At 56.9% G+C, this 25,477-nt stretch overlaps 1 protein-coding gene across 3 annotated transcripts in view; it reads right to left on the reverse strand.

The window, feature by feature from the left end:
* Window positions 1–970: 970 nt before the first annotated feature.
* PWWP3A (PWWP domain containing 3A, DNA repair factor) overlaps window positions 971–25,477 on the reverse strand; it is a 54,013-nt gene continuing 29,506 nt past the window's right edge. The window contains exons 1-14 of one of the 3 annotated variants that reach the window (XM_079917189.1): window positions 19,794–19,851; window positions 18,658–18,786; window positions 17,998–18,083; window positions 16,619–16,689; window positions 14,380–15,111; window positions 13,145–13,246; window positions 11,394–11,464; window positions 10,008–10,084; window positions 9,486–9,546; window positions 7,970–8,045; window positions 7,581–7,631; window positions 6,730–7,166; window positions 5,502–5,590; window positions 971–2,413 (exon numbers count right to left, since the gene is read on the reverse strand). In XM_079917189.1, coding sequence (XP_079773315.1) covers window positions 2,359–2,413; window positions 5,502–5,590; window positions 6,730–7,166; window positions 7,581–7,631; window positions 7,970–8,045; window positions 9,486–9,546; window positions 10,008–10,084; window positions 11,394–11,464; window positions 13,145–13,246; window positions 14,380–15,111; window positions 16,619–16,689; window positions 17,998–18,083; window positions 18,658–18,711 — 1,962 coding nt within the window. In that variant the 5' untranslated portion in view covers window positions 18,712–18,786; window positions 19,794–19,851 and the 3' untranslated portion in view covers window positions 971–2,358. Of the gene's footprint in view, window positions 2,414–5,501; window positions 5,591–6,729; window positions 7,167–7,580; window positions 7,632–7,969; window positions 8,046–9,485; window positions 9,547–10,007; window positions 10,085–11,393; window positions 11,465–13,144; window positions 13,247–14,379; window positions 15,112–16,618; window positions 16,690–17,997; window positions 18,084–18,657; window positions 18,787–19,670; window positions 19,852–25,477 lie in introns of those variants that run through there. The other 2 variants (XM_079917187.1, XM_079917188.1) reach the window with 2 other exon arrangements.

The following is a 25,477-nucleotide window of genomic DNA, read 5'->3' on the forward strand; positions in this document are numbered from 1 at the left end:
CATCCCTCGTCTTAATCAGCTTCCTAGATAAATGATAGACTTAAAGAGGTGCTCAAGTGAACACAAGGAGAACTCCTCCTTCCAGGAAGTGGTTTTGTTGATGCACTGCTCCTCACACCGGGGGGTCTGATCGTCCCCTCATGCCATCTGGGCTGGAGCGAGAAAGGTACAGCGACTGTAGGACAAGCATCGCAGGGTCTGGGGTCAGGGGTCTGGCTGAAAAAGGTTCAGGAAGGGTGGCTGTGAGTGGTGGGAGGTGACCGGGGCAGGGGTGGACGCCTGGGGAGGGGACGGGACACAGTGGGGGAGCAGGGTGGCCGTGCAGAAGTGTGGGCTGCTGAGACGCCAGCTGGCCGGAGCCCAGACAGCTGAGGGGGGACACCGGGTGAGGGTGGGTGCAGGAAAGCTGGGGCTGTGGTGGACGGGGGTGCAGGAGGCCACGGGCCGGCCGGTGGGGGCCCTGGCTGCACCCCGTGTTGTGCTGGGTCTCTCTTCTTGATGCAGAAGCAGCCCAGTGCGCTGGCTTCCCGGGGGCCAGGGCCACCTCACTGCTCCTCCTGGAACATTCCTCACTTGGTCGGCTGGCTCTGCCTTCCTAACTACTACCCAGCGCCAATTTGGGGCATCAACAGACGCCCACCCAGCACTGCCTGCCCCAGTGGCCCTGGGACAAAGTTTCAAGACGAACAAAAACATAATACAGTGGGAGTGAGGAACTGAAGACACCTGCTGGGGCACAGGACCGGGATGGGGCTGGGCGCCGAGCAGCGGAAGCCTCCAGCACTTCTGGTCAGCACCCGGCACACCTGAAACACCGGCTCGGCTGGGCTGACATGGGACCCGCCCCCCCAGCCAGGCTGGGGAAGGAGCCTCCAGAAGCAGCCATCGGGGACAGCGTGGCCGGCCCGAGTGCCCGAGGTGGGCTGCGCGTGGGGCCCAGGAAAGAACAGGCAGGGCTGCAAAACGGCATTTAATTCCAGTCTGAATAGTTCAATTCCACAACCAGAGCTCAGAACACAGATATATAAAAATACTTCACGATAACGGAATAGTCCACGTGGATGCCTCACCCACAAGAGCACCCTGTTCTCCATCCTGACCCACTTCAAGGAGGCTTGCTGTCTACACCTTTCTAGAAGGGAGCGAGGCCACGGTGGAGATGCTAGCGGGGCCATTCTCCCAAGCCTGGCCCACACGGGATGCCCCTCCGACCGCCCTGGGGGGCAGCTCAGCGGGACCTCCAGGGCCGTGTCTGCACCTCTGCTTGGGTTTCAGCAAAACCAGCAGAGACACCACACGCAGGTCCCCGCAGTGATCTCTGCACCTCCTTCCCGCAGGGACCCAGCCTCCCGTCAGGATCAGGGCCCGTGTCCCCGGCGCCTGCGAGAATCTCTCCCCAACTGTCCTCTGCAGCGGCCGCTCGCTGGCCGGTGCCGGCTTCAGGGAGGACTGGCCGAGCTCAGATGCCGCGGCGCAGCCATCATGGTGGGGACTTGGCTGTTTCCTTCCACAGGCAGCCTCGCGTCAGCTTAGAATAAATAATCCACCGTGTGTCGCTTTAAACCAGAACAGAATTTCTGTGACCACGTCAAGGACCGGGCCTTCACACAACTCTCTCCAAAGGTGGGGGGGGGGCCCTGAGCCTGGAACCCTCAGGCATCGGGGGACCCATCTGTGCTTCGGGCTTCCAGACAAAGGACTGGTTTCCACTGGTGCCGGGCCGCGACCCCACGGCCCAGGCCCAGGCCGTGCACACAATGACCTTGGCCGGGCTGGGGGGCGCAGCAGCCCGGTGGGATCGTCACAGCTATCTGGGCAGTTGGCTGTGCGGTGACAAGGCCGGGCGGGGAAACCCACATGGAGGCCGGGCGGAAAGAGGCTGGAAAGACTGCCGGTCCGTCTGCTCTCCTGCACGAGTCCCAGCAGAGGCTAGAGCACGGGAAAGCAGTGGCTCTCGGGTCCTGCCTCTTACAAACACGGGTTTGCCTCAAAAACACGTAACAGAGGCACAGCAAACTCAGGAGCCGTCATAAGAGGAGCCACACACAGGAGGGAAACAAACGGAAAAATACACTGATGTTGCGGGAGCCGTACGTTCGTATCAGAGTCTTTAAAGCTCCTGTTTAATGTTGGGTACAGTGCTTTTCAACACAAAACACAAACGTGCACCTTCTGTGAACCTACACGGTACAGTCACAGGTAATGACGTAAAGTTAAAAAAAAAAAAATGCCTCTGTCCTTTCAAACCCTTTCAGTAGCTGTACCTTCCACAAGAGCCAGGAAAACAGAGGCAGCAGCCGTCAGGAAGGCCAACGGCCCGCCTGTGCTCCAGAGCGCAGGGCCTTGCCTCCACCGGCCTCAGCTTCGCCGGCTCCTTTCTTCCAGGAGCTGCGTATCAAATATTTCTTTTTCCCTGCAAAACCAAAAGGAGATCACTTCGTTTTAGTCAGCAATTCCCTCTCCCAAGGCAAGAGAAATCAAAGAAAAATAAACAAATGGGATCCTAACCAAACTTATAAGCCCTTGCACAGCAAAGGAAACCATCAACCTATGGACTGGGAGAAAATATTTACAAATGATGTGACTGAAGAGGGCTTGATTTCCTAAATATACAAACAGCTCATACAACTCAATAACAGAAAACAAACAACCCAATCGAAAAACGGGAAGACCTAAATCCAAATTTCCCCAAAGACATACAGATGGCCAACAGGCACGTGAAAAGATGCTCAACATCACTAATTATTACAGAAATGCAAACCAAAACTACAGTGAGGTATCACTCACACTGGTCGGAATGGCCATTGTTATGAAGACGACAAGTAACGGGGGATTTCCCTGGTAGCGCAGTGGTTAAGATTCCGTGCTCCCAATGCAGGGGGTATCACCTGATCCCTGGTCAGGGAACTAGATCCCACATGCATGCCACAACTAAGACCCGGTACAACCAAATAAATATTAAAAAAAAAAGAAGTCTACAAATAACAAATGCTGGAGAGGATGTGGAGAAGAGGGAACCCTCCACCCTCCTCCTACACTGTTGGTGGGAATGTTAAGTTGGTGCAGCCAGTATGGAAAACAGTACGGAGATGCCTCAAAAAAGTAAAAACAGAATTACCATATGATCCAGCAATCCCACTCCTGGCATATACCCAGACAAAACTCTAATTCGAAAAGACAGGTACTTCCCTAGCGGTCCAGTGGTTAGGACTTCACCTTCCAATGCAGGGGGTGTGGGTTCCGTCCCTGGTCAGGGAGCTAAGATCCCACATGCATCATGGCCAAAAAAACAAAACACAAAACAGAAGCAATACTGTAACAAATTTAATGAAGACTTTAAAAATGGTCCACATCAAAAAAATCTTTAAAAAAAAAAAGAACAGATACATGCACCCCAACATGCATTGCGGCACTCTTCACAACAGCCAAGACATGGAAACAACCTAAATGTCCATCGATGAATAGATAAAGAAGATGTGGTACACATATACAATAGAATACTACTCAGCCATAAAAAAGAACAAAATAATGCCATTTGCAGCAACACAGCTGGACCTAGAGATTATCATACTAAGTGAATTATTGTAGTTTTTTTTTTGCCACGCCACACAGCTTGTGGGATCTTAGTTCCCCAACCAGGGATGGAACCTGGCTGCGGCAGTGAGAGCACCAACTCCTAACCACTGGACCGCCAGGGAAATCCCCATACTAAGTGAAGTAAATCAGGCAGAAAAGGAGAAATACCATACGACGTCACTTATATGTGGAATCTAAAATATGACACAAATGAACTTCTTTACAAAACAGACACAGACTCACAGACATAAACAAACTTATGGTTGCCAAAGGGGAAGGGTGGGAAGGGATAAAGTGGGAGTTTGAGATTAACAGATGCACGCTGGTATATATAAAAAAGATGAACATCAAGGATTTACTATATAGCACAGGGAGCTATACTCCGTATCTTGTAACAAACTGTAGTGAAAAAAATCTAAAAAAAAGAACACAGACACACACACGTGTACACATGTAACTGAGTCACTTTGCCGTACACCTGAAAGTAACATAATATTGTAAATCAATTATACTTCAATTAAAAACAAACAAACAGGGCTTCCCTGGTGCACAGTGGTTGAGAGTCCGCCTGCCGATGCAGGGGACACGGGTTCGTGCCCCGGTCCGGGAAGATCCCACATGTCGCGGAGCGGCTGGGCCCGTGAGCCATGGCCGCTGAGCCTGCGCGTCCGGAGCCTGTGCTCCGCGACGGGAGAGGCCACAACAGTGAGAGGCCCGTGTACCGCTAAAAACAAACAAACAAAAAAACCAACCAAACAAAAAAAAAAAAAACCATAAACAGAGAAGTGAGTGTTTCATAGGGACCAAGTTTCAGTTTGGGAAGATGAGAAAGTTCTGGAAATGATGGTGGGGATGGTTGCCCGACAGTGTCAATGTGCTCAATGCCACTGAGCTGTGCGCTTAAAAGGGTTAAGACGTTGAATTTTACGTTATGGGTATTTCACCACAATGAAGAAAAATAAACTACAAAGAAAAATTGGTGAAACAGCAAATTGTCCTTTAAAATGGCTATCTGTTAACAAAAAATTACATGATCAGTTAGTTGACTGGCTGCCCCTCTCAGGATCAACAAGGAATATGATCCTGAGGGGGACGACCCAAAGGTAAACGGAACACAGCAGCCTAAGAACCCCAAGAGGAGACCCAAACCCTGTCGTGGTGCCGAGGCTCGATGGTTTGTGCACAAGAACCTAAACGCAACTACGGTGTGAAAAGAAGCGGGAGGTGGATGCACCAGGACAGACCCACTGCCCGACTGACACCCGGCCCAAGGGACCCCTGGCTGCCCAGGCTCGGCGCCTGAGGCGGCAGGGCGCGGCCGGGGCACAGCCCATGGCCCTCCATAGGCATCTGGGGCGCCTGCAGCCGGTTGAGGCTGCGGGAAACTCAGGACGCCCTCCGACCGGCAGCCCGAGCGGGAGGGTGGTGCCAGCTGGAGATGGGCCGCTCAGACCTCACTCTCCCGGGAGCACCGTCTCTTTACCGGGTGTGCAGGGCAGCCGCTGAGGCTGGGGACAGTCTGTACCACGAGACCCTAGTTGAGTCTTCAGCCTGTCACCGCCACGCGGCCCCGCCTGCTCCCAGCGAGGCCTGGCAGCCCGCCCAGAGACAGGATTAGGGGCTCCAGACCGCCAGTCCAGGGCGCTAACCACAGCAACGTGAGAGGAACATCTTGATCACCGCATTCTTCCCGCCAGCCAGGGACGTCCGGGCAGCGGCTGCTGCTTAATCTCACTGTTTCCTCAAATAGCCGTGGCATCGAGGCAACGGGGAAGAACGCTGGGGAGGCAAACATCAGCCCCACGAAGGACGCAGGGCGTGGCGGGCCCAGCTCTGCCCGCTCGGACCAGGGCCCCTCAGCCCAGCCACCGCAGCCACCGGCGCGTGGAGACGAAGCCCTTCGGGACGCAGCGCGGCCTGCCTACCGGTAGCTGAGTGAAGGTCCTCGTATGTACTTCTCCTCAGCCGTCTTGTAGTCCACAGCATCCACAGCGGCAATCGCGCAGATGATGGCCTGCAAGAGGGCAGCACACGTCAGGCTCGGGCCAGGCCCGGCGGCTCGCACGGAGCTTGGAGGAGGCCGCGTGGGCGGGTGGTCCAGCCACGCCCCGGCCGCCAGGGCCCTCCCAGCTCAACACTCGTGCAGTCTGCAAAATCTCTGCTCCTGGTGTTTCCTAATTAAATCTACAATGCTCTCTTTTGGATGAGACGAAACTTCATGTCACTAAAAGCAGCGAAAGGCAGAACCTGGGGACTTCCCTAGCGGTCCAGTGGTTAGGACTCCATGCTTTCACTGCCAGGCCTGGGTTCAATCCCTGGTTGGGAAACTAATAAGATCCCACAGGCCGTGTGGTGTGGCCATAAAAAAAGAAAAAAAAAGGAAAAAAACAAGAAAACACAAAGAAGTAATCTGAATATACAATAGATGTCTGATATCAAAAGATCACTGTTACTTTTTGGAGTGAAATCATAGTATCGTAGCTATTTATTTTTGAAGAGTTCCTCTGGTTCAGAGCAGGGTCTCTCTCCCCTCGGCACAGCTGACACAGGGGCCGTCCGGGACTGTGGAGCAGCATCCTGGTCCCCACCCACAGGATGGCAGAAGCCCCCCACTCGTGACGACCAGAGACAACCCCAGACATCCCCCAGTGTCCCCAGGGGGCAGGATCACCTTTTGTAGAGACACACATGAAAGTATGCACGGATAAAAAACAATCCAGAAGGAGGGACTAGAGGTGCAAGTGGAGCAAGGCCACACTATTCCAGCTGGTGACGGACACGTGAGGGTTCACGGCGCTACTTAATTTTTCTTAACGTATTTGAAACCTCCACAACGATAAAGCTCAACACTTTAGAGCCTGGTGACATTTTCCCACACATTCATTCATGGCCAGCAGCATCCTCCCTGAACTGAAGAACGGCCGAGGGGCCGTGCACCAGCTCCTCGACCGCCCGCGCCCCAGCTGAAGCGCGTTCGCAAAGCTTAAGCTCCCCTTCCCCTAGGCCAGGGACCAGCCGAGGGGCCCAGGCCGCAGCACCCAGCCCACAGCACCTCGGGGAGACGGCTCAGGCGGCACCGCCCCGGGAAGGCTTCTGGAGAACGATGCCCAGGCCCCGGCACCCCAGGGTGCCGCAGGGTCCGCCGGCGCTCACCTCGGGCAGAAGCACGTCCAGGACGAAGCGGATGCCGTCCGCGTGCCCGCGTGCCAGCAGCCTGCTGCCCGCCTCCTGGTACACCCCCTGCAGGTACTTCACCACCAGGTCCAGCTGCTCCTCGTCCTCCAGGTAGGTCTCCACACAGGTCACGTACTGACCCGAGCTCAGGAACGTCTTTAGCCACCTGGACGGCTTCCTGTTCTTCAGGATGGCCCGCAGGTGCCTCTCGGCACCCCGCGCCTTCACGATGTACTCCACCAGCTTCTGGTTGGCCCGGTCCCGGGCGGCCCGCGAGCGATCAGGGAGCACCTTCCTGCAGGCCGGCCTCCTGCCCCGCGGGTTCCCTGCCAAGGCCTCCTCGGGGCCCACCCCGCTCAGCGGGGGAAACCTGGTCCCCTGGACGTCCCGCTGGATGGACTTGCGGACGGGGGAGCCTGCGGAGGAAGCGCACTCCCGTGACTGGGCGCCCTCGGCTGTGCCGGGACGGTCCCCGAGGGCTCTCCCCCCAGTAGGACCCCCGCCCCTCGTCCCAGCTCTGCCCTCCACCCTGCTTCAGCGGCACCCTGCAGAGAACAGTGACAGGAGGGCAGGGAAAGGGCCACGCAGATGCCCCGGCGCCAGGCGGGTGACCTGGGCGCTGGCGGCAGGTGTGGGTGTGCAGCCGCCCTCCCGGCCCCACGGCAGAGGGAAGCAAGGGGACCCCGTGGACCCAGGCATGGCTGGACCGTAGGCCTCAGGCTTGGGGCGCGCTGCCCGCCACACACACCCCTCCAGAGCTCAAAGAAGACTGCCGCTCCTAACGGGCAAAAGAGCGGGTCCCACCTTAAAGGAGCTGCTGGTGAACTTACTTATATCAGCCGCGTAGTATTCCAGGAAAGAGCCTGCGAAGGAACCACAGCCTGCACAGGGGCAGAAGGGAAGTCAGGTCACACACAGGACTGGACTCTGCGGGGTCATCCAGCCGGTGTGCACCCTGACCTCAAGCCCGAGGACCCCCCATGGCCGGACCTGGGACAGATGGAAACCAACCCCGATTCAAAGAAAACTGTTCTGTTCAGACCCAGGATGAGCCTCCACCAGGCGCCTGCCCATCCGCAGGGATGGGGAGAAAGCCTGCTCGGGGCAGGGCTAGACAGCTATGGGGACCGGGCCACCCTCCGCCCTCGGGGGCCCTCAGGGGAGGCCCCGCACTGCTGCCCCCCGTCACTTCGTGCAGGAGCACCGGAGCCCCACGTACCCAGTCGGACCCTGTAGTCGGTGATGAGGGAGACGCACCAGCCGATGGCCTGGTCGAAATCCTCCTTGGCCTCGTCCTGCAACAAAAGCCAGACGGCGGGCGTCAGCCGGGAGCACCTCCGAGGTCCTGCGTCCTCAGTCCCCTCGTCCAGGAAGGGGCCTGCAGACGCCCCCACACAGGGCTCCCTGCGAGGCATGTCTGGGGCTGGGGCTGCTCAGAAAACGGTCACCTGTGTGCCAAGCCCTCGGGGCCGAGAGAGACACCACAGACCCTGAGAGCAGGAGGGCGAAAACCCACCGCAGGGCAGCTGACAGGCCATCAGATTGACAAGACGTGAGGTTGCAGGAGATGAACCCCGTGGAAGACGCCTCTGGGCCCGTGGCCCTCGACTGTACACGGTCAGTGGGAAGAAGTGCTGCCCCGGGGGAGGGACCCCTGGCCTGTGATCCTCACAACAACCCAAGGCCGTCACCCCCGGTGAGAACCCTTAAGCTGGGATGACCAGCGAGACCAGCCTGAGACCCACAGGCGTGTGATGGGAGGGGCAGGCAGCTCCAGAGGAGGAGGGTGCTTGGGCCGTGGCCAGGCCCGCTGACCAGCACCTGCGACAGCAGGGTGGCGCCGGCACATGCCTGAGCTCCCACGGCCCGTTTCCAGGGGACGTGCCCAGGCATCCGGGTCCCGCAAGACCCACGTGCCATCTTCTTGAACCCAGGCGTCCTTGCGATAAAACCCATTCCTCAGGTATTTGAGGCACACGAATCTCAAACTCGATTCCCCTCCCTCTGCCCCCGCCCTCCGGTCCCAAGAGCCCAAGGCTGGGTCCAGCGTGGGTGCCTACCTTCCGAGCAGTGCCCGCACTCAAGGCCCGTGGCCTGCTGCCCTCAGAGAACAGATGGTCGGCGGGAGACGCCCCGACAGCCCTACCGCATCCCACTCACCCTGGGAACCAGCTCAGACGCTGCTTCCCACACGGGAAGGCATCACCCCATGCCGAGCGCAGAGCCCGCTGACCGGGGGCCAAGCAGACACCCACGTTGGAGCGGGGCTCACGGGCCCCACTGCCCGACCCAGTCGCAGTCTGTGTTTTTGAAAGTTGGGACAACGAAGTGGTGGGTGTTTCAGAGTTAACAGACAGCACCGTGTGGACCAGCTCCTGGGGACTCGGGCTGGGCCAGTCACAGGGCCACGGCGATGGTGTTCCCTGACGTATGTGGCACTCAGGCTCAAGGCCTCGGGGTCTATGGTGCCCTTCCCGGGGGCGGCTCAGACACAGCCGCAACTTGTGGGCCTTGGCCCTGGGCTCGCCCACCTCCCTTCTGCGCAGGGCGCCCTGTCCTCCACGCCAAACCTGCTCAGTGGGGAACGGCCAGCAGCCGCCCGAGGGGCAGTGACCCCCAGCGGAGCAGCCGAGGCCAGGCGCCACTCCCACAACTACCGCTGTCTGAAGGGCCTCGTGGTGGTTACCAGCCACCAAGCCAGCCCTTCAAAGCAGCGCAAACCACCATCCACGTACCAGAAGCGCCTGCTTTTCTTTACAATCAAAGTGCTTCAGTCGCCGGAGAGACACCGTGATGCTGGAAGCAGAGAGAGCAGAGGTTCACGGGAACCAGCCCCATCTCGCGACCCAAAAGCGTCCTTCCTCTGGGAAAGCGTCGGGCCTCTGCCAGCGCCGGCTCGTCGGTGGAGGGAGCCCCTCGGAGCCGGGCCCAGGTGTGCCCACACTTCCAGGCCGGCTCCGGGCAGACGGTGCTCCTGCCCTCAGTCAAGGACTAGGGGGGTGACTGGGCAGGGGGCTGCTCACGGCCCCTGCAGGGAGCCAACTCTGCTGCAGTTTGTGGGAAACGGGGGCCCAAGGAGCGTCCGGCAGGGCTGACTCTGGAAGCCGACAAGCAGTCTGGAAAACCCGACCATCTGGCCGCGTCCCTGAACACCACCTTCACAGGGATCCTCATCTGGGGCTCTGGACCCCACCCCGGCCCCCTTCGCCAGCCTCCACCCAGAAGCACTCGGCAAGAGCAGAGAACAGTGGGTTTACCCTCTCCCTTTGGGGTTCATGTTTCCTTCAATGAAAAGCACACTCGCTTTCTTATCTCTTCGCCTGACGCTTTTGACCTGTTGGCAGATCCAAGAAAACCAGGTGTCAAGGACCCAGAAGGTCGTGGGTTTTCGACACTTTCCTGATGTCACCTCGTCAAGCATGTGACGAGGAACGCAGCCGGCTTGGACTGACAGCCGACACCGGGGAACGCTCAGAAAGCGTCGCATGGCCCTCAGCGCCGCTCCGACCGAGCAGAGCCAGGGCTCTACAAGAGGAATCATGGCCGCTGCCTTCAGCACTTCCGCTCGGCTCAGGGCGCGATCCTCCTCACTCTGGGGGATGGGCAAAGCGAGCTCCGGGAGGCCCCGCCGGGCCCAGCAGAGGTCAGGCGGGAGGCGGCAGGCTGTGGACCCCGGAGGGGCCCCCCCTCCGTGTCACCAGCGCCGTGGGTGAGGCTGGAGCCCGCATACCACTGACACCCATGAACCAGCAGGGCCCCCGGAAACTGGGGAAAGCGGAATGGCGGGGAGAAGGCTGCCAACCGCAGGGGGACACGGCACCTCGGGAAGCGAGGGTCCCCGATAATCAGCCCCCCAAACCCTGCCACGGAGCTGCACGGCAACCCCGGCTCAACTGCACGTCTGCGCTCTATCTACAGGTGCCGCAAAGATTTCATTCTGCCCTTCCCGGGACGGTCTGTCACGTGTCAGGAGGCCATGCTGACCTGGACGAGCTCAGACTCATTGCGACAACAAAAGCCGCTCCACTGTGGCAGCTATCTTTCGGATTTACACGCCACTGCCTCTTCCTAGAAGTTAAAGGACTACAGCTAGAACCATCAGGACCCTGTCCCTGCCAGAAGACAAAGCAGGGGGGAAATTAAGGTGGAAATGGCAGGAGCGAGGGCAACCGGGTGGTGCCCCTGCCTCACAAATTCTCCAACTGACCATGGGCACCGTCCAAGCAGGCGGAGGAGGCACAGCCAGGACGTCAGCCACACTTAAGGGTGTCCCCTGCACTGGGGGCGCAGCCAGGACCTCAAACACCTGCTGTGCAACCGATGCCCACCCTAATCTGCTCGCTAAAAAGCTGAAATGTAGAATATTGAAAATGAGCAAACTGTGGGCATTTTTTGGAGGCGGGCTTTCTAAGCCTGCTTGATAAAAACCTGACCTATAAGCCTCACAATCCTTTGTGCCAGAAGGCTGAGACCCCCTTTCCTTAGGGAAACGTGTCCACGTCGATGCTCATGTACCCAGCGTTTCCCCAGTAACAACAGAACAGTGAACCAGCTGCCCGGGTCCTGGTGTCAAGAATGGAGGACGCTGGACCTCAGGCTCGGGGGACCAACTGAGCAAGCAGGGAGCAGAGAAGGATTCTTACCACTGCGGGCCAGAAGGGGTATTTTTGGTATTTAAGCCAGACTAGCATTCCTACTTCAAACGAACGTGGTTCTAGAATTGAAAGAAAGAAAGGAAAACAAAAAGAGACAAGTTAGATCCATACCAGGCACGAAAAGCGACCGCTGGAGAAAACACAACCACGGAGACACTGTTCAAGCCCAGCGTCGACCCGAGAGTCTGAGGGGCAGGTTTGTAACTCCTGCCCCTGGAACCCAAATGCCGACCACAAGCGCGGCCAGGGCGACAGCTGGTTTCCTAGCAGTGACCGTGTGCCGTGCTCGTGGGGACAGGGGCGGGCGGGGGCTCGGTGCCACCTCTGCCGCTGCTCTGCAAGCCTCAGGTTACTCCAGGATAGAGCACTTTTTAAAGAGCTTGGCACATAAACAGAAAGGAGACCACAGCACACAATGAAGACCCCATATGGGGACTGGATTTCTGAGAAGCTCATCTGTCTGGGAAACTGGGGGCTTTAAAGGGTTAAAATAAAGAGAACTATTCAAGCAATTGTAAGATAACTACAAGTAACTTCTCAACAAAATTTAACTGCATCCTCAACCAAAAAAGTTCCAGAATGTGTAAATAACTCAAATATTCAAGAACCGGCCGCGCTGTGGTGTCTGACAGGAGGAAGGGCTGTGAGAGAAAGGGGACCTGGGGCACAGGGAGCCGCCTGGGGCACACACAGAGCGCTGGTCACCCGCGAGAGGAGCGTCGTGGCCCCCAGGACGACGGGTCACGGGTGCAGACAGCCAACCCGGGCCGACCGGCCAAAACACCAGCAAACCAAAACCAAATGGAAGACAAAACCGGGAGAAAAGAGCCAACGCCCGGGTTTCTGGGGCTGTAACTGACCCCCATGTGGAGATGGGGACGGAAACGCCCTCTGCAAGAAGGCACAGCGGTCCCCCTGCGCCCAGCGAGCCCGCGGGGAGCTGACCCCAGTGACTCCCCAGGAGCCCAGGCACTGCAGCCCAGGCGGAAGCATCCAGACACCCCAGTAACCAGCCGCCACCAGGAACAATCGGCAGAGCCCGCGGGAAACGCCCGAGACTCGCGTACACAGAAAGGGCAGGGAGCCTGCTGCGTGGGGACGACGGGGGGATGGGGTGGGGTGGCTCCAGGCCAGCCCCCCGGCCGTGCAGGAGAAGCCCCCAGGCCTCCCGTGCTGCTCGTGCTGCAGCCTGTGCACGCGTAAATGTTTCACAATAAAGAGATCCAAAACCACCCCCAGACCACGTTAAGACTAACGGTTAACGGGCGAGTCTAATACTGAAACCGGTCCTCAGTTATTTAGTTGAAAGCAAACTAGCTTTCCGTTCCTGGCCGGTTCTGACCTTGGGGCCTGTGTCTGACCCCCTTCCGGGGAGGACAGGGGCAGCTGACCTGTGCCCGGGGGCGGGGGCACTGTGCACACATGGGGGCGCCAAGCCCCTGCTTCTCCGGACGCCACCCGGGAAGGCTGCGAGGCAGCACCAGGCCACACCCAAGTGGTGGCGACAGAGCCCATCTATTCACTTGGCTGCCGTCCTCCGTCCCCTCTGAGGGGACAGCAGGGAGGCTGGGCTGTCGCACCCCAGGGAGCCCCCCTCACGTGGCTGTCCTGGACAGCGGACCCCGGACTCCCTGTCTGTAAGCCCTCGGCTCAGGACGAAACCCAGGCAGCGCCGCGAGAGACCTTCCCCGGACGTCAGGCACCGCAGGCCTCCCCCAAGGAAGGCGCCGCCCACTCACCACGGTATAGGAGGATTCTCGGGGGCTCCTCGTCCTCCTCGTCCTCTGCCAGGAGAGAGTTCACGGCGTCCAACTCCACTGACTCTTCAGAAGGTGGACGGGCTGCCAACAAGGGTAGATCAGACTTTCCCCGTCACAGTCCTGGGGACTCAGCCCGGGAACAACACCTCCTGATACATGGGCATCGGCGCAGAGAGCAAAGCTGCCGCGACGCAGACTTCCTCGCGGCCTCGCTCAGGCAGGGCACGTCGGTTAAAGCACATTCAACAGAATAAGAGAGAAAGGAGGGCAGGAGAGACCGCGAGCGCAAGCAGGGAAGGTGGAGGAACTGGGCAAGTGGTCCTCGCGTGCGGCTTGTCCCTTCACGCAGGCGCCCTCGGACACGCGGGGAGGGGGTGGCCCTGGGGCCAGGCCCCTTGGGAAACCATCCCCGCGCCTCCAGCGCTGGGGAGAAGGCCCCTTTCAGGGGCCGAAGAAAGGCAGAAACCCAGGAGTGACTGCGGGGCAGGCAGAGCGCAAGGTATCAGCCGTGCAGAAATGAAGATTTGCAAATTAGCATTTCAAAACTAAGTGGGATGCTACAAGGTCCAAACGGAGGGAATCATAGCGCCTGGCTGCAGCCACACAAAAATACACGACACGGGAATCCTTAAAAAGTCAGGAGCCTTTCAAGTGAGTTAATCACTTCTGAGATTCCTGCCAATTTAACGGGAGTGCATCATGGCTTCTGCCACGGGAAGAAGAAAGGAATTAATCCTCGGGGAGCAGATGCAGCATTATCACAGCCACATGCTTCCGCCCCGCGCCCCTCCACTCCCTCCCTCCGCTTCAAAACAAAAATAAAAACACGCAAGTATTTGGGAGCAGTTGAGGTAATTATAGCCCAGTGGGAGAGACAGACGAAAAGGACTTAGGAGATCTCTGCTTGGGATCTATCTTGGTAACAATCTAATTCAGGATCTGGTTAAAAATACACGGGTGGGGCTTCCCTGGTGGCGCCGTGGTTGAGAGTCTGCCTGCCGATGCAGGGGACGCGGAGCGGCTGGGCCCGTGAGCCATGGCTGCTCAGCCTGCGCGTCCGGAGCCTGTGCTCCGCAACGGGAGAGGCCACAACCGTGAGAGGCCCGCGTAACGCAAAAAAAAAAAACCACGGGTGTCTGGCTCCGGATGGGCCACAGGAGAAGCAGACGCCGCCCCCTCCCCGGCACACGCCTCCTCCTCTCCGGGGCTTTTACCTCCCTCCAGGAGCCAGGCGTCTCTGGTCTCCTCTGCGGGGCCGAGCTGAGTGGGGCTGCGCGGAGCCATGCGGGGCCCCGGCCTCTGGCCGCTGTCCGGGCACAGGTGCTGGGCAGGGTGGCCACGGGCACTGGGGCCGCCCCGAGGACCCTCGGCCCCACCTCCGGGAGAGGAGCGCAGGGCTGCCAGGCCGGCCACCATCTCACTCTCTTCCTCCCGAGCTCCCTCTGAGGACGGAGGCGCTTCCTGACCCCAGCTGGGCCCCCGTGCTAGGTTCCTCTCCCGTTTACTCGGTGTCGTTGTCCGGTTCACCGTCCGGTTTGCCCGGTGTTTTCTGGATCCCCGTCCGTCCTGAGCACCACTGCCGGCCAAGGAGACAGCTCGGGCGCGCAGGCCTCCGCTTCTCCCGAGCCCCTTCTTGTGGTCCACTCTGCACCCGGGGTCCTCCTTGCGAGCGGGCAGGCCGGACAGCCTCTGGGGCGCACGTTCCCTCCTCGTGTGCCCAGGACTGCCCGACGCATCTTCGTGGAGCAAAGGCGAAGGGCTGGAGTGGCAGAGCGAGGAGGCCGGTTCCGTGGGCTTCACTCTCAGAGACTGAGTGGTCCTCTCTTCCCTGGAAGAGCGTCCTTGACGCGGACGGGTCCTCTCATTCAAAACATCCAGAGCCACGCGGAGCGACCGCCTGTAGGCCAGCTCCTCCAGGGGCGTGGCAGCAACCTCGTTCTGCAAGGCTGAAGGACAGAAAAGGAGCAAAGCCTGGTGATGGGCCCTCCACCGGCTGGGGCGTCTCATTGGGATCGCTGGTCTCGGCACCTGAAGGGAGGCTGATGCTTCTCACCTACATCTTCCCAAAGGAGGGACCCGGACGACAAAACAACAGTTGAGGGCTGCAAGGTTTCCCTTTCCCAAAAGCAAACTGACTGACCCTACCCTGATTGGGTTACAGAGATACATTCCTCCAGGTTACAAAACAATGCCGCCGGCAAAACCTATTCAGAGTTTGTCCAATCCTCTCTCAGCCTCACAGTTTCAAATTCAATCAGGGTCAACAGAAACCCACACCAACTAAATAAGAACTCTGTGGGCAGTGCACTCTGGGGTGGGGGTGACGAACAGACAGCTACGAGGCTCCTCTGCAAGGGCGTTTACAAGCCAGCAAGCGGCACCAGGGGCCTGGGAACTTCAGCCTGAACAGCCTTCCTCGTTCACTCTGACGCGCAGGCGCCGTGCTCTTTATCTGAACGAGGGGACAGAGGCGACGCCACAGCTCAGCAGGCATAGATTACGCCTCCATCAACACAGTGTTTGCCCGTCTAAAGGCAAAGGCATCCACAAGCAAGTGGCCCCCCAACACGGGCTGCACGGACAGTCACGGCATCCGAGAGGTGCTGGTCGTTGCCGCCCGAGGTGGGCATCGTGCTCTGAACGAGAGCTGTTTCCCCAGAGACGCAGGAACATGGACCCTACGTCACAGTCACCTCTGGAAGATACCCTGGGTAACCTTTATGCAAGACAGAAAGCTCTCCGCACGTGAAGTAAGCACTCCCAGTCTCAGCAGGGAGAACGCTTCCGCGTCTGGGCCTGCGGAAGGGCGCGCCTAGGCCGGTGCCCGGTCTGTCTCCCCCAGGGTGTGTGCACCTTGGGCAGAGCTGGGCCGGGCTCAGGCCAAGTCTGTCTGACCTGCGACGAGACGCCAAGGAGGCCGGAGTCTGGGCTCCACTTCCAGCCCGCCTCACGCCGCCCCCCGCCCCGACAGCCCGCAGACACCGTGGCAGCAAGGCTGGTGCCAGTCACACCCTTTTTTCTCCCCTGGGCTCAGCGATAGAATTTAAATACACATCCAACTGCTTCTCAGACCTTGGGCGGAGGCCAGACCAGCAACAGAAGCACCTCACTCTTGCTACGCGATAAGCAAAAAACATAAAAAGAGGAAAAGCCTCTCCCTTTCTTCAGGGAGGCGCCCCCCTTCTGCACGGCCTGCAGGGCCGCGGATGTGGCCTGTGGACCCTGACGCCACCACTGGCCATCCTGGGAGTCAAGAACAGGATGGGCTCGAGGGGCAAATTCTAGAAAGGGTGAAGAAAACAGACCCATCTCCTCCAGCTCAGGGAAATCACGTTCCCTTGTATGAAGGGGAAACCCTGAACAGGGTCGCTTTGCAGACCCGAGTTTCCATCTTCTCCCAAACTGCCTCTTACTTCATTAAAACCTCAGAGTTACTCAAAAACATGGTCTTACCTAACGAGGAAGCGATGCCTTCGATGTGAGACTTCTTCAGGATCTGGGCTCCCGTGCTTTTCACCTTAATTCTGCAGGGACAGGAACGGCCGTTATACGCCACCAGCCATGCCACCAAGACGTTTTCAAACATGTTTTGCTTTAAACGACAAAAGAATTAGATTCATTTTCTTCCTTTGCACCCTTCCACTCAAACCAAAAGTCAGGGCCAACTGGGAATTCATGCACCTGAGGTGAGAGGCAGCAAGGACCCTGGTGAATGTTTTTTTGTTTTTTCCTTTCCCCTTTTAAGACAGAAAAGGTTGGCTGGATTTAAGAGCAAAAATAAATTCAGGGCTTCCCTGGTGGCGCAGTGGTTGAGAGTCCGCCTGCCGATGCAGGGGACGCGGGTTCGTGCCCCGGTCCGGGAGGATCCCACATGCCGCGGAGCGGCTGGGCCTGTGAGCCATGGCCGCTGAGCCTGCGCGTCCGGAGCCTGTGCTCCACAACGGGAGAGGCCACAACAGTGAGAGGCCCGCATACCGCAAAAAAAAAAAAAAAAAAAAAAGAATTCAAATTGTGACTTTTATGCGGCAAATCCCACTTTCAACTGCACAAATAACTCCTTTGTTAGATTCTCAGGGTAGAGGATAATGTCACTAAAAGCTGTTTACAGACCAGCAGGTGTGTTTTAGTTTAAAAGGATGGGCTTTCCTTTCAAACTCGAGTATTCAATTACCTTCCCAGCTTCAGGGAAAGTGTGAGCTGTGGACTAAGCAGGCTTAGGAGCGGCTCTGAAGAAAGAGGGATGGGGACGCAGGGAGGCAGGGGCAGGAGCTGACTTGGTTTCATTCTCTATTTAGAATTGGGAATTCTCCCGTCAGACACACATGACCTGGGCATTTTAATCCTTCCCGGTCATCTACGTCCTTCCACCACGGACGATCAAGAACACAACGTAACGTGCTTCCCCCACACCCATGTGTTTGCCTTCTGAACGCTAAACGACAGTTTCTTATGAGAGGCACAGGCTCAAACATCAAATACCCCCAAACTCAGGGGACTGTTACATAAGTTTCTGAAAAAAAGACACACAAATACATCTGTGGGAAGGAAACAGCCCTACTTGAACCCCAACGAGCGTTTACCTCCCGTTTAATTTACATTCGTTCCATTTTTGTACTGATCTCGCTGGACATCAGTACCTCGTATGCATCTTCAATTTCCAAACTTTCGTGAAATAAAACCAGTTGTTTTCCTCTTTGGGTTATTTTGACCCCATTTATAACTAAAAAAATAAGAAGCCCTTAAGAGTGCTCTTCGCTTTTTTGGGGAAGGAGTGGTGGTATCCGAAATCCCATATGGAAAAAAGATAATATCACAAAAACACAACACTTAACTTTTTGTCTAGGGAAAGTATCTGAACGTGTAGAAAAAATTCCTTTTTTCTCTTATTTTTGGCTGACTTCTCAGTTCCGGCCAAGACCTACATTAGAAAAAAAGAAGAAGGAAAACAAAGCCTTGTTACTAAGACACAACAAACAGCTAACACAATGTAAGAAGCCGTGGCGACCCATAAATACAAATGCAGCAGATGATTCTTAAAGGAGCAAAGGACTCCAGAGGCAGGGAAACCGAGGCACAAGGTGCAGCAGCAGATCCAGACCAGTACCAGGGTTTTATCTGGCCCTCTTCCCACTATGCTGCTGGGAAGTCTCCCCGAGATACTCCTGTTATTTACTATCAGGGCTCCCGGCCAGCTATTTCCTTGAGTTACAGCCTTACATGCCTTTTTATGGCTGACTCTGTTAAATTTGTTTTTTTTTTTTCCCCAGTGTGAGGAAAAAAAAAGACACTTTCGGAAGCATAACCTTGTAAGCACTCAACCAAAACCCCATTAGACGGGGAAGGAGGGAGAATCGGTGCCAACGGAGAGGAGCGCCAACTGTTCAGACTCAATTATTTCGCTGAAGCAGCTCCTAGGTATCTCCTGATAAAGATTTTACTTGTCACCCGAAAGTCATTTCTAATTCCTGAAATTACAGAAGAATGGCTGTCACCTTTGCAGGCCATAATCGCTTTTTCCATCTGCAGAGGACATACTTGGCATCCATCGTGATTTAGACTCATGTGGTAAGCAATAATGATTTGGCACAAACAAAGTACTTGAAGGTCTGACGCGACGTGCCCTGCAACAAAATTTGCACGGTGGTTTATAACATCGTTCGCTTCCCATTTCAGCGCAGACACAACCCTCAAGGGCAAAGGTTAGCGGGGCTGATCCTCAAGGAGATGGTTCAATTCCATCATCCTGCAATGAGTGGGCTCAATGCCAAAAAGAAGTGACTGGCCTCAGTGCCTAGGGAGACGCCTGGATGATTTTCATAAATAAAATACAGCCAAAGTCCCTCCCAAAGGTTCTGTCTAGATTACTTTTAAAAGGCTCCTGAATAAATCAGCCTGCCTCCAACGTCGGCGGGAGAGGCGTTGTAAACAATCAAAGCTTAAAAACAATCAAAGCTTACAACCCTCCCATGTTTGGGGAGTTAACAGTTGACCACAGCGCAAAAAAATAAAATCAGAGGAAAATGACTGCTCTTTTGGCTGCCGTGTCCCTGAAAGGACTGGACAGCTGCAGACCGTTGATTACATCAATGGGGAAGGCTGGTCTGGCGGTGACAGTAAAGAAAAGGACGTGGGGGGGGTTCGTTTGTGCAAAGAGGGGTTCACCCCGGCAGGAGAGGGTGGGTCCAGTTAGCAGAGGATGGGGGCTTCAGGGAGCGGGGGGGCTTCAGGGAGCAGAGATAGGGGTTCAGGCAGCAAACGAGGGGCTTCAGGGAGCAGAGGTAGGGGTTCGGGGAGCAGAGATGGGGGTTCAGAATGCAGAAGTGGGGTCCAGGCAGAAAAGGGGTTTAGAGAGCAAAGGGGTTCAATGAACAGAGACGGGGGCTCCCGCGGCAGGGCGGGTTACCGCCCTGGGAAGCCTCTTTCGGGGTTCGCCCCTCCCCCAGGCCCGCCCCGCCGCCTCAGCCCCCGCCCGGACGACCCGAGGGGCGCAGCCCGCCGGGCTCACCCAGCGCCCCGCCTCCCCAGCACGGCGTCCCCGAGCCCGGTGCGGAGGGCGAGGTGGCCGCGGCGGTCCAACAGCGGTTGCACCCGCGCCGCCCCACGCGCAGCCGTCCGCGCCCGCGCTCACCGCCTCCGCCGCCGCCGCCGCCGTCGCCACCTCCGCCGCCGCCGCTCCCGCGGGCCGGGGGCAGGGCCAGCCTGGCGGCGGTACTAAGCCCCACCCCCCGCCGCCGACCAATGGGGAGCCCGCGTTCGCGCCACGGCCCCGCCCCTTCCGCCCGGATGGGCGCAGAGAGACAGGCGGGCGCGCGCTAGGCTGACTGAAGGGCGCGGGCGGGCCTGCGGGCTCGAGGTGGGCGGCGACGGCGGCGACTTCCATCTTCTGGCCCGTGCTCCCGCCTCCTCTTGCCTGCGCCTGTCAGGCCCCCTTGGCTCTCGAGGCCCCTCCCCGCCGAGGCCCTGAGGAAAGCCTCGAGAGCCTTCCAGAACCTTCCATGGCCTGAGGCGCCTGCGGTGAGGCGTCGCGGCGGTTCCGACCCGCGCCCACCAGAGGGGTGGTCGTGCGTTTCGCACATGACCCACTTGTGTGGGCGGTGACCCGGGAAGCAGGTACCCCGCCGGCCGCGTCAGTGCGGTGGTCGCCGTGGGGTCGGTGTGAAGACACAGTGTGGGGTTCAGGTGTGTGAAGTGGCGACCCCACAGACGGCCGCACACGCTAGTGTGTCCCCTCCGCCCGGACCCAGAGTGTCTGTTGGGTCGAAGGCAGAATTCGGGGTTCGGCGTCTCGTGGCGCCGCGTTCGGGAGCCGGTTCTGCTCGGCCCGCTTCGTTTGGGGAAGTTTTGTGTCAAACGCGGCGGGTCGCGAGGGGGCCGTGGACACCGGTGCAGCCCACGCAGGGCCAGGTGGCCGCTCGCCCCGGTCATGCGGCGGTCGGAGTCCCTGTTCACAAGATCAAGGTGTTGAGCGGGGTCCCTTCGTGGCCTCCTTAGGGCCCCGAATGCATGGAAACACGGCCGGGCGTCTCAGTCCACAGGCCATTTGGATGCTCTTTGAGAAAATACAGATTCCGCCGTGGTGCGGCTGGGTCGCTGGGGGTGGGGGGGGTGGGGGGGGGTGGGGTGTGTGTGTGTGTGTGTGTGTGTGTGTGTGTGTGTGTGTAAACACGTCTTCATCTTTGACGTGGTTCATGGTTCAGTAACCAACATAATACGTTTTTTCTGCCATCATCCAATTAGCAAAGGTGAGAGAAATCCTCAGGCCCGGGCCCAGCGCGGGATGTGAGATGGGCAGCCGTAATTCGGGTCTGCTGAGACGTGTGAATTGGTACCTTTCTGGAAAACGACTTGACGTTATCTGTCAAATGCCTCGAAAACGTTGCAGACCCTCCAACCCTGCAATTTCCACTTCCAGAGATTTATCGTAAAGATATAATCAGATGTGCACAAAGATGGGTGTGCAGTGATGTTTTCTGCAGCGTTACCTATATCGTGGAAAAAATCAGGAGGCCCTGAGATGTCCAACAGTAGAGGTGTGGTTAGCTAAAACATGATCGAAGTTATTTTTTGAAATGTCTTCGGTAACAAGAAATATTTATGATGCATTTCCAGTAGAAGGGGAAAAACTTTTAATGAAAGCCAAACAGACTCTGAGAAGGGTGGATCTTGTCAAAGGATGTTCCCTCACTGACTCTGCCAGTCATTCGTGCTGCTTCAGAAGTAGACCCTTTGGTGCAGCTGTGAGTCTCGATGATTTGGGGTGTGTGCTTATTCTTTAAACGAATGTTTGAGAGACTACTTGGTGACAGGAACTGGCCATACAGTGGTGAGGAAAATAGCACTCAGGGAACTCAGCCTGATGGAGAAGACATTTAATAAAATCACAACTAAGACTGAAACACTTTATGCTGGCACTACTATATGCACTTTGCAATTATTAATTTTATTTAACGCAAGAACCCTAAAATGTTAGTATAATAATCGGCCCCGGGACTCCCCTGGTGACGCAGTGGTTAAGAATCTGCCTGCCGGGCTTCCCTGGTGGCGCAGTGGTTGGGAGTCCGCCAGCCGATGCAGGGGACACGGGTTTGTGCCCCGGTCTGGGAAGATCCCACATGCCGTGGAGCGGCTAGGCCCGTGAGCCGTGGCCGCTGAGCCTGCGCGTCCGGAACCTGTGTTCCGCAACGGGAGAGGCCACAGCAGTGAGAGGCCCGCGTACCGGAAAAAAAAAAAAACAGAATCCGCCTGCCAATGCAGGGGACAAGGGTTCGAACCCTGGTCCGGGAAGATCCCACTTGCCGTGGAGCAGCTAAGCCCGTGCGCCACAACTATTGAGCCCACGTGCCTAGAGCCCGTGCTCCACAACAAGAGAAGCCACCACAATGAGAAGCCCGCGGACCGCAATGAAGAGTAGCCCCTGCTCGCTGCAACTAGAGAAAGCCCGTGGGCATCAACGAAGCCCCAAGGCAGCCATAAACAAACAAATAAATAAATAAAAAGAATTATACCGTTACTATGATGCATTTAAAGATAAAAAATAATAATCAGCCCCGTTGTTTTGGTTATCACTGTACAGCAAAGGACCATGAAGCCCATTAGCTGAAAGAACCGAGTTGTTTGCTCACAGTTGTGCAGTCTGGCCTGGGTTCAGCTGCGTGGTTCTTCTGCTGGTCTCGCCAGTGGCCACATGGGTGCTTGTGTTCACCTGGCAAGTCAGCCAGAGCCTGGGCCTGTCGGGTTTGTCTCTCCACATGCTCTCAGGGCCTGGCCCCTCCACATGCTCGCTTCAGCAGGGAAGCAGACTTGTTGCCTACACGGCTGCTCAGGGTTCCCAAGAGTACAACGGTGGACACTGCCAGTCCTTCTTAAGGTGTAGGCTTGGAGCTGGCACGGTCTCGCTTCCACCATGTTCTCTTGGTGAAAGCAACTCACAGGGCCAGTTCAGATATAAGGGGAGAGGATTATACCAGCAGATGTGATTCACTGGGAACTTTCAAGGAAACTAAGATAGAAAGAGGTTAAGTCACCTGTCTAAGGCAGAGCTAAGACTTGAAACAGGAAGTCCCACTCCAGAGTCCAGATTGGTAACCACTGTACCAAAAAATAAATAGACGTTCTGAAGAAGTTAATACAGGAGAAGCGCAGGGAACTTTGAGAATTACAGAGACAACCTTGTCTGGAGCAGGGGTGTGGGTGGGGATCAAGGAAATAACGTTTAACCCTGAAACCTGATGTCTGATTGGGTTGGGAGAGAGCTTTCAGAGCTTAGGGAACTGTTTAAAGGCTCTGGGGTGGCAGAAGGCCCAACTCGTCAGAGGAACTAAGTGAAGCCTAGTGAGGCCAGGACCAAGGTGGAGGTGGAGTGACACAGAGGAGTCCCTCGAGGCTTGGATGTGCCCTAGGAAGATTTTTTTTCTATCTTATTATTTTTAAAATAATTATAGATTCATAGAAATTTGCAAAAGTAGTACAGAGAGGTCCCTTGTACCTGTCACCCAGCTTCCTCCAAAGGTTATCTTATGTAACTATAATATAGTATCAAAACCAGGACGGTGACATGGGGACAGTGCGTGTAGACTTCTGAGTCATTGTATCTCTTGTGTGGATTTGTGTAACCACCAGTCAAGATACAGGGCATTTCTCTCCCCACAGAGAGCTCCCTCCAGCTACCCTGGGTAGACCCCCACCTCGCCGCCACGCCTAACCCCGGGCACCAGGACTCTTCTCCATCTTTGTCATCCTGAGAATGTTCTACAGAAGCGACAGTGCAGCACGGAACCTTTGGAGGTGTGTTTCTCTTACTCAGTGCAACACCCGGGCGATGCCTCCAAGCCCTCGAGTGTATCAGGACTGCCTTCCTTTTTGTTATCGAGCAGTATTCCATGCTGTGTGTGTGCCGGATAATCTCCCTATCTTAAGGTCCCTAACCTCAGTCCCATCTGCAGAGTCCCCTTTGCCATCTCACATGATACATACAGAGTTTCCAGAGATGAGGGTGTGGACATCTTTGAGGCCCATCTGCCCACTGCAGGGATCGAGGGGCAGTGGGGGGGTCTGAGTCACCTAGGCCTTGGATGTACCATGTCTGCCCCACATCCCACGGGTCCAAACATACCCACCCAGCTATGCCTAGGTGCAGGCCGGCTGGGAGAGTTGTCCTTATTCTGGGGGCCACATGCCTAATCAAGAATGGGGTTCTTCTATTTGAGGGAGAAGGGATATTGGAGGGCAGCTGACAAACTGTCACAGCAGAAGCCATCCACACCTCACCCCTGTGTAACTCAGAGCAGCATTTTTGTTACTTGGGACCCTTACCATAGCATGTAAAATAGAGGGGAGGCTGGTGCTGTGACTCTGGGGGGCCAAGAACAAACCCCAATGAGAAAGGCACCTACGTGTCCTGAATCGCTCCTGCCGAGACCCCAGGTGCCAATGGCCACACCTCAAGCTCTTGTGCCAGCGGCCTCCTGTTGGCCGTTCTCCACCCAGTCTCCCCCCTGCTGTCAGTGTCTTTAACTGGGTGGCAGGCAGGATCCTGAGCTGGTCCCCAATGGCTCACGCCCTTGAGCATGGGTAGAACCTGCGATGTGATGAGCACCACATCCTGATCATATGATACTCTGGCAAAGGCAAAGGGATTTTCCCAATGGAATGAAGGTCCCTAATCAGTTGACCTGTAGTTAATTAAAAGGGAGATTATCCTGGCTGGGCCGGGCCAGATCGAAGGAGCCATTTAGAAGAGAAAGAAGACTGGGTTCTCCTGGAGGCTGCAGAGGCTCTCCTGTGGTCCATGGGGAAGGGAGATGCCATGCGTTATGCAGCTCCCAGGAAAGGAACTCAGCCAACAACCTGTGAACTTGGAAGAGGCCCCAGCCTCGTATGCAACACAGTCCCAGGTGACACCTGGATCACCACTAGGGGACCCTAGCAGAACACCCAGCCACACGTGCCCGGGCTCCTGACCCACAGAAACTTTCAGATGGTGTTGTTTTAAGCTGCCATTTGTGGTAACCTGCTGCAGTGCAGGCGTCCCTTGGTCCACTGAGGCAGAGTTCCCAAGTTCCCTCTCCCGCCTTCCTCCGTTTCTGTTCTCTCCAGGGCCACCTCCCCCTCCAGTCCCAGCTCAAGTTTCGTGAAACCCTCCCTGGGAGCCCAGCCCAGGGAGCAGGTTCTCCCTCTGAGCCCACGGCCGGTCTGAACCTAAAGCATGGTGGTCACTGGCACTGCTCCCTTCTGTTTGGTTCTCTCTCCTCCGTAGGGCGCATCCTGCCCACTTGATGCAGACGTGGTCAGGGCACTTGCTTTGGCTGATGAAGTGTGAGCAGAGCACCGTGGCCAGCATGCATGTCCCCTCATCCCCTTTCTGTCCACCCTGGGGACCGGCTCTGCCCCTGATGCTGGCTGCCCCGCCAGCCGGGCCCGGGAGTAAGGAGGATGGTGATACACGAGCGCCACCAGCTCTGGTGGACAGCTGGTGGATGAGTTCCCGTGGCTGCAAACAATGACATCCCTGACCCCACACTTCCGGAGACATCTGAGATCGAGGTGTGGGCTGCGCTGGTTCTTTCTGGGGGCTTGAGGGAGAATCTGCCCCACACCCCTCTCCCCGCTGCTGGGGGCTCTGACAATCCTTGACTTGTAGACCCATCCTTCCCCTCCCTGCCTCCATCTTCACATGGCTTTTTCTCCCTGCCAGGTGTCCCTGTGTCTCCTCTTATATGGACACCAGTTGTTGGATTTAGGGCCCACCCTAATCCAGTACGGCTTCATCTCAACTAATTACGTCAGCACAGACCCTATGTCCAAATAAGATCA

Source organism: Stenella coeruleoalba (assembly GCF_951394435.1).
Source record: "Stenella coeruleoalba genome assembly, chromosome: 3".
Taxonomy (NCBI): Eukaryota; Metazoa; Chordata; class Mammalia; order Artiodactyla; family Delphinidae; genus Stenella; species Stenella coeruleoalba.